This window comes from Sciurus carolinensis, chromosome 4, assembly GCF_902686445.1.
Source record: "Sciurus carolinensis chromosome 4, mSciCar1.2, whole genome shotgun sequence".
Taxonomy (NCBI): Eukaryota; Metazoa; Chordata; class Mammalia; order Rodentia; family Sciuridae; genus Sciurus; species Sciurus carolinensis.
In genome coordinates this window covers 165,721,116-165,734,365 of record NC_062216.1, presented here as the reverse complement: position 1 = coordinate 165,734,365, position 13,250 = coordinate 165,721,116, and the positions used below count along the sequence as shown (strand labels likewise).

Here is a 13,250-nt window from a genome sequence, read left to right as displayed (position 1 = left end):
GTGCATGAGACCAAGTCCCCCACTGAACACCCGCACCCCTGTCCTCGGGAGTAGGAGCTGCTGCAGGAGGAGAACCGGCAGAAGCTGAGCCTGAGCACCAAGCTGAAGCAGATGGAGGACGAGAAGAACTCCTTCAAGGAGCAGCTGGAGGAGGAGGAGGAGGCCAAGCGCAACCTGGAGAAGCAGATGGCCACCCTCCAAGCCCAGGTGCCCGTGCCCCTCGGCAGGGGCTCCCGTTTCCTTCCCCCATGGAAAAGGGAGGTTGACTCCCGGTTCCCCTCTTGGGGGTGTCGCGGGGGTGGGTGTGACACCTCGGGGTCCCCAAACTTACTCCCTGCTCCTGCCCAGGTGACTGACATGAAGAAGAAGATGGAGGACGGCGTGGGGTGCCTGGAGACCGCAGAGGAAGCCAAGCGGAAGCTCCAGAAGGACCTGGAAGGGCTGAGCCAGCGGCATGAGGAGAAGGTGGCCGCCTATGACAAGCTGGAGAAGACCAAGACGCGGCTGCAGCAGGAGCTGGACGACCTGCTGGTGGACCTGGACCACCAGCGGCAGAGCGTGTCCAACCTGGAGAAGAAGCAGAAGAAGTTCGACCAGGTGTGCAGCCTCCCATCTCCCTCGCCAACAGTACAGGGCCTGGGAGAGGCCGGGAGGGGACAGGCGCCCGGGACTCCTCAGTCTCCAGCTGGCCAAGGGGCCTGGGGAGAAGCAAGCAGATGAGTTTTCTCCACGACAGGTTCGGGAGTGTCTTTTCCTTTGTTTTGTTTCTGTTCCAAATTTTCTAAAACAAGCTGGTCTTAACTCCCATTTAAAATGCTTCGTGTATGTTCGTATTTAGTTCTCCCCCGCTTTTTTTGTACCAAGGATGAACCCAGGAGTGCTTAACCACTGAGCCACCCAGCTTTTTTTTACTTCTATTTAGAGACAGGGTCTGCTAAGTTTCCTTAGGGCCTGATTAAGTTGTTGAGGCTGGCCTTGAACTCAAGATCCTCCTGTCTGGGACTACAGGCATGCGCCACTGCACCCAGCTTCTAGTCTTCATTCTGAAAGATTGGAGGCAGCCTCCAGAGACCCAGGTGCAGGGGCTGAGTAGAATCACAGAGTAGATGAGTCAGGCAGCAAACCACAGCGCGTCGGGCCCACCAGGTGCTGCTTCCTTGCACACAACCACGCTCATTCATTTGCGGGTGGCCTGGCTGTGCACTGTAGGAGCAGGATCCAGGAGTTGCCCCAGGAACCAGTGTGCTGTCTGGCCTTGTGGACATGGTCACAGCACAGGGAGCCAGTGTGGAGCAGGGCAAAGGGCACGGGCAAGGCGGCCACACAGAGCGGGGCACTGGCAGAGAGCAGACACGGGGGCTGGAAAGCAACCCTGAAGGAGGCCAGGCTCCATTGTCTCCCTTGTCTCTGAGCAAAGGTTTCCCCACTTCAGGGGGTGTGGGTTATTTGCCGTGGGTTCTCGTAGAAGGGGCACCTGTGTTACTATTAAGTGATAAAAACTAAACAGATCAAAACTTGCTGGTAGAGGAATCTCAGCCTTCATCTGGCTGCGAGGACACACTGGACCTTGTCTGTCATCCCTGGCCAGCCAGTTCTCAGTCAGCAGCCTCAGGCCCACTGGACCTGGGGCCTGCCTGGTGCGCCCGCGGTGGCCCACGGCTCCGGCCTCACAGTGTCCACCTCTTTCCCAGCTCCTGGCTGAAGAGAAGACTATCTCAGCCAAGTACGCAGAGGAACGCGACCGAGCCGAGGCGGAGGCCCGCGAGAAGGAGACCAAGGCACTGTCACTGGCCCGGGCATTGGAGGAGGCCATGGAGCAGAAGGCGGAGCTGGAGCGGCTCAACAAGCAGTTCCGCACGGAGATGGAGGACCTCATGAGCTCCAAGGACGACGTGGGCAAGAGCGTGAGCAGTGGCCTACCGCGGGGCCTCGGGCGGGCAGCGGGCAGCACGGGCCAGGGTGGGCACTGCCCGCGCGTCCGATCTGACCTAGCTCTCGGGGTCAGGTTCACGAGCTGGAGAAGTCTAAGCGGGCCCTGGAGCAGCAGGTGGAGGAGATGAAGACCCAGCTTGAGGAGCTGGAGGATGAGCTGCAGGCCACTGAGGATGCCAAGCTGCGGCTGGAGGTGAACCTGCAGGCCATGAAGGCCCAGTTTGAGCGGGACCTGCAGGGCCGCGACGAGCAGAGCGAAGAGAAGAAGAAGCAACTGGTCAGACAGGTGCGTGGGCCCTCCCTGCTCTGGCAGTGCGCCAGGGGCTGCCCTGATCCCCAGCAGGCCCCCTTCCTCCCCATCTCCCCTTGCTGCTCCTGGGCCATGAGGTTCCTGGACCATTCCTTCCACAGCTCCCTTCTGTCCTCCGTCCAGGGCTCGTTGCCTCACTGTATCAGAGTTTCGAGGGTCAGTAGCCCTCACTGGCCCTGGGAGGCCCCCTAGATCTGTGGGATTGGACTGAGTTTCTCCAGGCTCAGCCGGAGTGGGGTCCCCATGCGCCCGGCCTCCTGAGCTTCCGGTGTTCCTCAGGTGCGGGAGATGGAGGCAGAGCTGGAGGACGAGAGGAAGCAGCGCTCCATGGCAGTGGCTGCTCGGAAGAAACTGGAGATGGACCTGAAAGATCTGGAGGCACACATCGATACGGCCAACAAGAACCGAGAGGAGGCCATCAAGCAGCTGCGGAAGCTGCAGGTGAGGCCAGGCTGGGCAGAGGGCAAGATCAGCGAAGGCTGGGGCCCGCCGCCTTCCCTCTGAGCAGGATGTACCATGCACAAGGCCTCGGGTTCAGTCCCCAGCACCTTAAAAAATTTTTTTTAAATTATTGTGGGCCAGGTAGTAGGGACATGGAGGACTGCCGGCGGCCTCTGTAGCTGGTACAGCCTGGCCGGGTGCTCAGGGAATCCCAGGGAAGGGGAAAAGGCTATTGGATGCTGTCTTGGGAGTTGAAGCCGAAGGCAGGCGAGTCACCGGAGGCGGCGTGCCTTCTGCCTGGCGGCCAGACGGCATGGGTGCTGACTGCGAGTCAGGTGTCGGGAACACACAAGTCAGGGAAGTCGCAGAGAGCGAGGAGGGGGCCGGGCCGAGAGCTCCTGAGCGCCGCGTGCTTCGTGAACCTGACCTGAAACGAGGTTAAAGCGGCAGGGAACCCTGTGCTAGGTTGTTGTTTGTGGCTGTTTTGCCCCAGTTGGTTCAGCGTGGCGTCGGGTCAGAGTCGGCCCCTGTCGGCGAGGTGTCCCACGGTTAGCGTGGGTCGCGGCGCTCACCTCCCCTCCCCACCAGGCCCAGATGAAGGACTGCATGCGGGAGCTGGAGGACACCCGGGCCTCCCGCGAGGAGATCCTGGCGCAGGCCAAGGAGAACGAGAAGAAGCTCAAGAGCATGGAGGCGGAGATGATCCAACTGCAGGAGGTGAGTCGGCCACAGGGACAGGCATGACTGCCCTCCGGCCAGCACCGCGGCTCAGGGTCTCACCTCCAGCCGGGACCCGCGGGGAGGCTCAACAGCAAACCCCAGCCTCCAGGAAGGGGCCTGGATTCCCTCCAGGGCCCTTGCACACGGCCAGGCCCCGGGTGCAGTCAACATGCACACACAGCGAAAAAGGGTGACTGTTGGGATGAGGGGCCTGCGTGTCCCCTGGTGGCCTCGTCGGGTGCCCAAGCAACAGACCTTGGTCTCCTTCGAGACATTCCTGGCTCCTGACGTGCTCACAGCCAGCCCCAGTTCAGGCACTTCCTGCCTGGTGGTCCCTCCCACCACTGTCAGGTGTGGGTCTCTATGGAGGCTGCCTCACCCCAGGGAGAAGGTGTCCCCTGGTGGGCAGAGGCCGGGGCTCCAGCCTGGACCCACACCTGCGTCTCGGCCTTCCTGATCTCTGGTCTGTCTGGAGCAGAGACCAGCATCGAGGGTCTGCTCGCGTGGCCTCCTGTCAGGCCCGGGTATTTCTCATTTGTATCCATAGCCCCAGTCTTGGTTCCTAGCACCTTATGTACAGGGGTTTTGTAAACATGTGGTGCTGAAGCTGTGACCGCAGAGGGAAGAATTGGCCTGTGAGCTCAGGGGCTCCTGGGAGAGGGCCCCTGGGCCGTGTGTGTGCGGGACGAAGGCCCCAGCAGCCCCGGGGTCACGCCTGGCCTTCCTGGCAGGAACTGGCAGCTGCCGAGCGTGCCAAGCGTCAGGCGCAGCAGGAGCGAGATGAACTGGCCGACGAGATTGCCAACAGCAGCGGCAAAGGGTGAGCCACGGGGCACAAGAGGTGGGTCCGAGGGTCTCCCCAGCCCATGGCCCTCACCCGCTGCCTCCCCAGAGCGCTGGCGCTGGAGGAGAAGCGGCGGCTGGAGGCGCGTATCGCGCAGCTGGAGGAGGAGCTGGAGGAGGAGCAGGGCAACACGGAGCTCATCAACGACCGCCTGAAGAAGGCCAACCTGCAGGTGGGCACGGCGGCTGGGCCGGCCGCCCCCAGCCCTGGTGCAGCAGACCGCGGCTGCAGAAGCCCAGGCTGGGCACCAGGGTCCCGACTCCTGGGAACTGCTGCCGGCGGCAGGGGTCTCCTTGTGTGCCCCTCCTGGGCGTCGGGAAGTTTCTGGGGCCTGGTGGGATCCTGCTGCCCGCTCCTCTGGCCGACAGCTGGGCCCAGGCTTTCCCGAGGTCACCAACCCTCCTTTCTGCAGATCGACCAGATCAACACCGACCTGAACCTGGAGCGTAGCCACGCCCAGAAGAACGAGAACGCGCGGCAGCAGCTGGAGCGCCAGAACAAGGAGCTCAAGGTCAAGCTGCAGGAGATGGAGGGCACCGTCAAGTCCAAGTATAAGGCTTCCATCACTGCCCTCGAGGCCAAGATCGCACAGCTGGAGGAGCAGTTGGACAACGAGACCAAGTAGGTGCCCCTTGCCCTGCCCAAGTTGGCAGGTGGCCTTTCTGTCCACCCCCTGGGAAAGCCACAGGCCCTGCCTGGGTCCTGCCCTGAGTCGCGTCAGGAACCGGTGGTCTCTGAGCCCAGAGCCCTTCTTCCCACATGGGCCCTCGTGGATTTGCTGGGGCCCTGCCTGCATCCCCCCTGGAGAGCCGGGTGCTGCCCCTCGTAGCCATCGAGGCCCAGCACGTCCGAGGCTGCTCTGGGGGCAGTGGGGTCGCACCAGACCCCAAACCCTGCTCTTCAGGGCCTGTGCCTGTCCCAAGACCCAGCGGCTCGCAGGCGTCCAGGGAGGACCTGTGCCTCAGCCTCAAGGCTTCCCCACCGGGTGGATACCAGCGAGGCCCAGAAATGGGGGTCCAGAAGGCCACGGCCGGCCTCGCTGGGAGCGTGCCCCTGAGCTGCGTGTCTGCCACACAGGGAGCGCCAGGCAGCCTCCAAGCAGGTGCGCCGGGTGGAGAAGAAGCTGAAGGACGTGCTGCTGCAGGTGGACGATGAGCGCAGGAACGCGGAGCAGTACAAGGACCAGGTGAGCGCCAGGCACTGGGCAGTGGGCGGGGGCAGCAGGCACAGGCCACAGCCCTCACCAGGGCTCTGCCTCGCCGCCCACAGGCAGACAAGGCGTCCACCCGCCTGAAGCAGCTCAAGCGGCAGCTGGAGGAGGCCGAGGAGGAGGCCCAGAGGGCCAATGCCTCGCGCCGGAAGCTGCAGCGCGAGCTGGAGGACGCCACGGAGACCGCGGACGCCATGAACCGCGAGGTCAGCTCCCTGAAGAACAAGCTCAGGTGAGCCCCGGCCGCGCCCTGTCTGTCCTTCCAGCGCTGGCCTCTTCTGGACTTGCCTCCTGTACGCCTGGTCACAGGTCTCAGCCGGAGCCGGGAGCAAGGACCTCGGTGACAAACCCAGAGGTGCCCGTCACAGAGCAGCAGCCTCCCTGGTCCTCCCTGGTCCTCCCTGTTTCCTTGGCAGTCTGCCCCCCAGCTCCAGACCCGGCACGCTCCCAGGTGGCGGGTGGTCTTGCTGAGGATGGAACCCAGGGCTTCGCACTTGTTAGGCGAGCCGTCTGCCACCGAGCCGCGTGCCCAGCCCTGTGCTGGGTCTGTGAATTAGTTGCGGGCCGCCTCCTGGCCCCTCCCAGCACGCATCAGCACGCAGTTACCCGCGAGTGAGCAGCTGCTGGCGAGCGGGCGTCAGCGCTGGCCGCAGGGGATCTCTTCCTCCTTACCTCCTCACAGGGACCTGTGTTTTTGAAGGAAGAAAAAAATATGTATAGTAAGACCAGGCTTTTTTTTTTTTTTTTTTTTTTGCGGTGCTGGGAATGGAACCCAGGGCCCTGTGCTTGCGAGGCGAGCTCTCCACCCTGAGCCATCTCCCCAGCCCGACCAGGCTTTTGTCGTCAGTATTCCACGTGAATTTTCTGATTTGATTCGACGAGGAAGCCCGTCTTTGGGCCCCGTATATTTCTTGGTTCCACCTGCTTTGGGCAGCGGTGTTGATGTGGGGGTTCTGAGGATGCTGCCCAGGGGCTCATGCCAGGCAAGGGCTCTGCTACCGAGCCACACCCAGCCCCCCGCCTGAGTGGCGAGACAGCTGCTCGGGAAGGTGACAGGGCCACTTCTCTGCCTCCCCCTTTGGTCAGTCCTGTTCCCTGAACCATCAGTGCCAGCGTTTTGTGCCAGCGTCTGGTTCGTGAAGGGTTTGCAGGACCCTCTGCTTCCTTGAGTGTCCCTGTCCGCACAGAGAGCAGCAGCCCCCAGCACGGCCGCTCCTGGGGTGCCCGGTGTCTCTGCCGCGCCTCTGAATGTGTGTGCCGTGCGCGGCCACCTGAGGCCCTGACTCTACCTCCGTCTGCAGGCGTGGGGACCTACCGTTCGTTGTGCCCCGTCGAATGGCCCGGAAAGGCACTGGTGACTGCTCGGACGAGGAGGTGGACGGCAAGGCTGACGGGGCCGAGGCCAAGCCTGCCGAGTAGGCGCCGCCTGCTGCTGCTGCCCGAGCCGGACGGACAGAGGACGCCGCCTCCCCCCAGACCCTGCGGCACCCACCTCAGGACTGCTGTGACCGCCACCCCGTCCGCCCAGCCTCGTCGAGGGCTTTGGCTTCCCTGCTGCAGCCCCAGCTCCCCTCCCACCTCGAGAATCTGATACCAAAGAGTCAGGGCCAGGCCAGGCCCGGGAACCAGTGACCCGCAGGTCTCCACCCTCTCGCCCACGAGCACAGGTGGCGGGCGAGGCGAGGGCAGCCCGGGGTGGGCCCCAGAGTTTTCTATGAATCTATTTTTCTTCAGACTAAAGAAGTTTTGATAGCCAGACACCCCAGAAGTGTGTCACCCTCCCGCCCGGCCGCCAGCTCTCCCTTCCGCCTCCTCTGCTGTTGGCAATCACACGTGGTGACCTCACGCCCCTTCCCGCGGGCCCCTCCCTGGGTCCCGAGTGTCCTCGGGGAGCGGCCCAGGAGTGCCCCCTCTGTGCAGGGCACAGAATGCTGGGGCGGGGCCATTCCTCCCACCCCTTCTGGGTGGCACCGTGCCCCCTGCCCCCTTCCTAATCTAAAACGTCTCAAGTGCAATGCCCCCTCCCTCCTCGGCCAAGAGCCCCTGTCCCTCCCTGCGCAGCGAGGCTGGCAGGGCCGAGCAGGCAGGGCGTCTAGGCCTCTGCCAAGTCCAGCAGCCTTCCCGTGGCTTCTCCCAACATTCTTGGGGACCAAATGTATTTAATGGTTCAGGGACTCGTCCCAAGCCTTGCAGCCAGCGCGGCAGAGGCTGGGGCCCTCTGCAGCCTGCGCCTGGGCCAGGGCGGCCTGAGGGTGGCGCACCTGCACGCCGACTCAGCAGGGGTCTTCGAAAGGAAGAAAGGCTTCTTTTCCCCTTCTTGTAATAAGTGACACGATGCCGAGTCCTTCCGCTGCCTGTCCTTGGGAACCGTGTTTAGAAGAGTGGCTGTCCTGGTCGACACTGGCTGCCGAGTCCGTCGTGCTCCTGGTTGTAAATGCTGCATTTAGACTCGCTTGTGGCAAGAGGCGTTTTTTGAAAGGAAAGAAACTCAGCAAATCATGAAGCTCTCCGTGTGCCTAGAAAGCGCTGATTCAGGTCCCAGCTGCTGCACCAGGGGCGAGCAGTACCCCGGCGAGCGCCCTTTTCTGTAACGAAAGTGCCTTAGTGAGTCACGGCTGCCCCACCACAGCAAGCTGGTCTGCAGATGCTCGCCACTGCGTGTCACAATAAAGAGTTCCATGTGCTACCAGCGCGTGTGAGTCCCTCTGCGCCAGCCGCCGGCAGGGTGGGCGCTGCCTGTTCCCGGAGAAGCTGCCCCCGGTGCTTCCCAGCAGCATGGGACGCCCTGGGGCCGCAGCCGCCCTGTGCCAGGGGCCTGGGATCATCTGGTTGTGGGTCTGACACCGCCTGGGGTCATCCTTTTCTTGCCAGGGAGAAAGGCAGTGGCGGGTTGTGGAGCTGTTGGGGTGGGGACTTGGGACTTCAGGGAGGGGGCGCTGTGCGCACAGGGCGCTGAACAACACCAGTGTTCAAAGCCCAGCACATGCAAGGGTGGAGAGGGGGAGAAGGACCAGGACGCGTGCGGGGAGCGGGCCAGAGACGGAGACAGGCCGGCCGGGTCGCCGCACCTACCTCTGCTACCTTATATAGAGACAGGGCCTCCTGACTTGCTTAGGGCCTTGCTAGGTTGCCAAGTCTGGCTTTGAACTCGGCGATCCTCCTGCCCCAGCCTCCCGAGCTGCTGGGATTACAGGCCTGCCACGCCGCGGCCAGCACGTGGTTTTTCCTTTAGTTTTATCTGTGTTTTGACTCTGTCGAGGGGTGTCGTTCGTCTCTATATTAGCTGTTCGTCATCTACCTACGGGGGTGCTTCCAGGACGCGGGCAGGTGGGCTGGCACTTCTCAGGGGGGTCCCCAACCCAGCAGCAGCGCACATCCTGGCTCTGCCACAGACCTGCTGTCTCACACTCAAGTTGGACCCCGTGCCCACAACGTGACCAGCTCCCCAGGGGATCCCGATGCACACAGGGGCGGGGGGCTGAGACCTGGTGCAGTGGAAAACTGGGGCCTCTGCCCCGAGGAGGGCCTGGCCACGGCTCCTGGCTCCTGGCTCCGGCCCCAGGCGGTGTGCCTTGCCTCCCCCGGCCTCCCTCCACTCTTCATAAAATGGAGTGTTCCTTTCCCTGGGTACCGAAGCAGATCAGTCACAGTGTGGTAACTTCCAACAAAAACTTACTCTGAAGTTCAAAACCAAGGTGGCGGCCATGGAGGAGAAACCCGGCTCTTCAGCTTCTTGTGGCTGCACGCACTCTTTGGCTTGTGTCCCCATTGCTTGTCTCTGCCTCCGTTTTCACGTGGCTCCTCCTCCTGTCTGTACATCTCTCCTCTAAGGGCCTTTGTCATTGGATTTAGGGCCAAATACTCCAGAATGCTCAACTTAAAGGGTCTGCAAAGACCTCTTTCCAAGTGAGGTCATGTTCACAGATTACAGCAACTGGGACATGGACACTGGGGCAGGGGCAGCACTTCGGTTCTCCCTGTGACCCTGTGGCTTGACCTGATTCACCCCGCCCCTCAGGTGGGCAGTCCCAGGGTTCCCTGGCCCATCCCCCCACAGGGAACAAGGTAGCACTGAAAGCTCAGGGGCTACTGATCCCAAGTCCCCCGTGTCTGAGTGGTCCTTGCTCCCTTTCCATCCTTCCATGCACCCTGGGTGTGACCCAGCAGGTGTGCTAATGCTGCCCCTCTTCCCAGCAGGGTCTCCTGATACCTGTTCTTTAATTCACTGTTTATATTAGTCCATTTTCTGTTACTGTAACAAAATGTTTGAGATTGGGTAACTTAATAAAGAAATGAAGTTTACCTAACTCCCAGTTATAGAAGCTGAGTGGGCAGCAGGGCGGGGACTGTGGCTGGGCCCCCTGACTGCATCATCTCAGGGCACATCCGGTGGCAGTGCATGAGAGTGGGAGAGGTCAGTGGGAGACAGGAAGCCAGAGTGTGGGGCGGGGCGGTTCCTGCCCTCCCACTGGGCTCCTCTTAAAGTCCGTCACCTCCAACATCACCACATTGAGGACCAGGCTCCCGGCACATGAGCCCCCGTGGACACACTCAGACCATATCCAGAGAGTACTGCTGGCCTCAGACGTAGGTCCAAGCTGCCCAGCATAAACTGGCCTTCCGTGGCGTCCACTGAGCTGCCGACTTTCCCGTTGGTCTTTGGTGACATCAGAGACCTCCCCAGTTCTGCCTAATTGCTTGCTTTTCTGAATAGCTGCAAATCTACCCAGAATGTGGTTGTGAACCCCAAAGTCCAAAATATCCTTGTTCTCTGACTTTGGTGCCCTTGGGGTAACAGAAGCCATCAGTGCTGGCTCAGGCACCACCAAGGAATGAACAACTACCGGGCGACACGTCGTGTCTGTCCACAGCACAGCTCTGGTGCTTGTGGGGCGGGTGTTGAGAGGACCGGAAGGTGGCCGGGCCTGCTCAGTGAGCCAGCCTTGCCCCCTGCTGGGTTCGTTGGGCAAATAAAAAGACACGAGTCCCCACTGAAGTTTTAAAAGAGCTAATGGGACTCAATCTAGGGAGGTGACCACAAAAGGGTCCACGTGCTCTGTCCTTTTTAAAAAAATTAATATAAATATGTAGTTTTAATATATGTAAATATATTTATATATAATAAAAATATAAAATAGATATATACACTTTGCTTGTAGATGGGCACAACACTTTTATTTATTTACTTTTGTGGTGCTGAGCACCGAACCCTGTGCCTCACCTGGCTCTACCACCGAGCCACACCCCAGCCCCCCGTTCTGGACCCCGTGAAGAATAAACCTTAGGGTCGGGGATGAAGCTCGTGGCAGAGCATTTGCCTAATGTGCGCGAGACCCCGGGTTCCAACCCTGCACACACACAGAAAAGCTTAAAGCAGTAACCAGGCAATACTTAATATTTTTTTTCCTCAAGTGATGCCACTGATTTTCTGGATTGGTGACTGTGGAAGAGATGGGTGATTGTCCCTAAATTTTTATCTTTTTTTTTTTTTTTTTTTAAGAATACCTTTATACATTCTTAATTACATTGAGTGCTTAATAGGAATTAAATTTTTTAGAAAATTATTTATTTTGATTCATTGTTATCCTCTTTTTTTAAAGATCTTTTTTATGGTGGTAAAATAAATGTTTGAAAATGACAAATTCCCTCCTTTATTTTAAATCGCAGGAGCTGCTGAGTCAGTTCAAGGCGGGGGCGTTGGAGGTCTTGTCCTCTCCTGTCCTTCCGGGGCTGGAGTGTCTGGCTAAGGGAAACCCTGCGGGTGGCCAGACCCACGACACCCCCACACTGCCTCGCAACTCGGCCCCAGGTTCAGATTCCACGCGCCCTGTGTGCGCTTGTCGCGCCTCCGAGCTGACAAGGACCTTCCTCCCGGTTGCCCATGAGTCCTCTTGCTCCTGACCTCAGCGTTTTCAGCCCCTTTGGGTTAACCTTTGCTTGGAGGCTCTGTGGCTTTGACCTTGGCTTCGCCCAGGCCTCTGCCCTATCCAGGGAATCTCTGCACCCTGGCCTGTCAATGAGTGCCAACCTCTTCAGGTGTCCCAGACCCGGTGCCCAGACCAGCCCAGGCCAGCTCCCCCTTGAGACAGCCCCAGAGGTCCGCCTCCCCGCCCAGCCCACCTGGGAACGCTGTCCTCTTCAGGAAATGAGAGCAAAAAGCTCCAGAGCCAGGGCAGGGGAGGAGGAAGTGGGTGGGGCAGCTGCTGGAACTGCCAATTGTATGGGTTTCTTTTGAGGGTATGGGAATGTTCTGGAACAGGTTGTGGTGCTGTTGGACAACATGGTACATATACTAAAAACCAGTTTTAAAAAAATACTTTTAGGGGGCTGGGATTGTAGCTCAGTGGTAGCGCGCTTGCCTAGCATGTGTGGGGCACTGGGTTCAATTCTCAGCACCACATCTAAATAAACGAATAAAAAATAAATGTCCAGTGACACACACACAAAAATACTTTTAGCTATAGATGGACACAATATCTTTATTTATTTTTGTATGTGGTGCTGAGACTCGAACCCAGTGCCTCACACATGCTAGGCAAGTGCTCCACCACTACAACCCCAGCCCCTAAAAACCACTTTAAATGAATATTATGTGACATATATCTCAATTTTTAAAATGCTATTAAAGAAAACAAGAAGCCATGAAAAGAAATGCAGAGAAGTTCAGAAAATGCACCCTGCCAGGGACAGAGGAGTCAAGGTCAGAGGAAGGACAGGGCAGGGAGCTGGAAGTAGCGATCAGGTCTCTCCCTGCAGAAAGCAAATGACAAGTAACAGGGGTGGTACCTGGCGCTGTTGCCCCTGAGGGCTTCTGATGGGGTCCAGCACTGCAGAGGGTGGAGGGGAGCCCAGGAGGGACCTGGGTACATTTCCCCAGCCACAATTGCAGCTTTAAGATTGCTCAAGCATACAGAGGGAGCATACTGAAGGAATGTTTGGAGAACGTTGGTTCTTGTTTATTGAGCACCTACTGTAGGCTAGCGTGGTTGCTCCATTGTCTCACTTCATCTCCCGTGACACTGTCAGGGACACGCTCTTATGGCCTCATCCTACGAACAAGGAAACTGAGTCGCAAAGCAAAATCTAGGAATATTTTGGCGTCCGTGGCAGTTGACCATCAAAGCCCAGTCAGACCCAATCCCTACGGCCACTAGCCACAGGCCAGGTGGGATTTGGACAATTCTAGCGGTATTTTAAGGTTTGTGACTCATCTCAAGCCAGCAGGGAGAATTAGGGAAGAAAATTACATTTTCAGAGACTTGAGGGTTTTAAGGATTCCTCACTCTTTGGGGGACCATTTGGGTCAGAAAATAAAGAACAAGATTCAGAAAGGCTTGGAGGGAATCCCAGCGCTGTGCTCTTGGGTATATGCTCTACCCTGGCTGAGGCTTAGCTTTCTCCTCTGGGAGACAGGAGTAATAAATGTTGTCATCACAGGGCTGTCGCGGAAACATTTATGATGTGTGTGAAAGTGCTTTGCAAACTTTAAAGGTCCCGTGCTGGTTTTTTTTTTTTTTTTTTTTTTTTCTTAAAAATTGGAATTTCTGTTGGGGGGGTGGGTACTGGGAATTGAGCCCAGAGGTACTTTACCACTGAAAGATATCCCTAGTCCTTTATATATAAATACATACACATATATTTAATTTGAGACAGAATCTCTCTCAGTTGCCCAGGTTGGCCTTGAACTTGTGATCCTCCTGCCTCAGCCTCCTGAGTCACTAGGGTTACAGACATGTGCCACCCTGCCTGAGTTCCCTATTTTAAATCAGAATCCCGAAGCTCCTCCGTTCACT

At 58.6% G+C, this 13,250-nt stretch overlaps 1 protein-coding gene across 1 annotated transcript in view; it reads left to right on the top strand.

Annotated features, from left to right (window-relative positions):
* The window catches only part of Myh9 (myosin heavy chain 9), an 80,878-nt gene extending 72,735 nt beyond the window's left edge, over positions 1-8,143 (top strand). Inside the window, exons 30-41 of the mRNA XM_047547962.1 lie at positions 55-207; positions 349-597; positions 1,692-1,904; positions 2,006-2,218; positions 2,522-2,683; positions 3,272-3,400; positions 4,135-4,223; positions 4,296-4,419; positions 4,660-4,868; positions 5,325-5,433; positions 5,517-5,689; positions 6,759-8,143. Coding sequence (XP_047403918.1) covers positions 55-207; positions 349-597; positions 1,692-1,904; positions 2,006-2,218; positions 2,522-2,683; positions 3,272-3,400; positions 4,135-4,223; positions 4,296-4,419; positions 4,660-4,868; positions 5,325-5,433; positions 5,517-5,689; positions 6,759-6,876 — 1,941 coding nt within the window. The 3' untranslated portion in view covers positions 6,877-8,143. The remainder of the gene's footprint in view (positions 1-54; positions 208-348; positions 598-1,691; positions 1,905-2,005; positions 2,219-2,521; positions 2,684-3,271; positions 3,401-4,134; positions 4,224-4,295; positions 4,420-4,659; positions 4,869-5,324; positions 5,434-5,516; positions 5,690-6,758) is intronic.
* Positions 8,144-13,250: the final 5,107 nt, after the last annotated feature.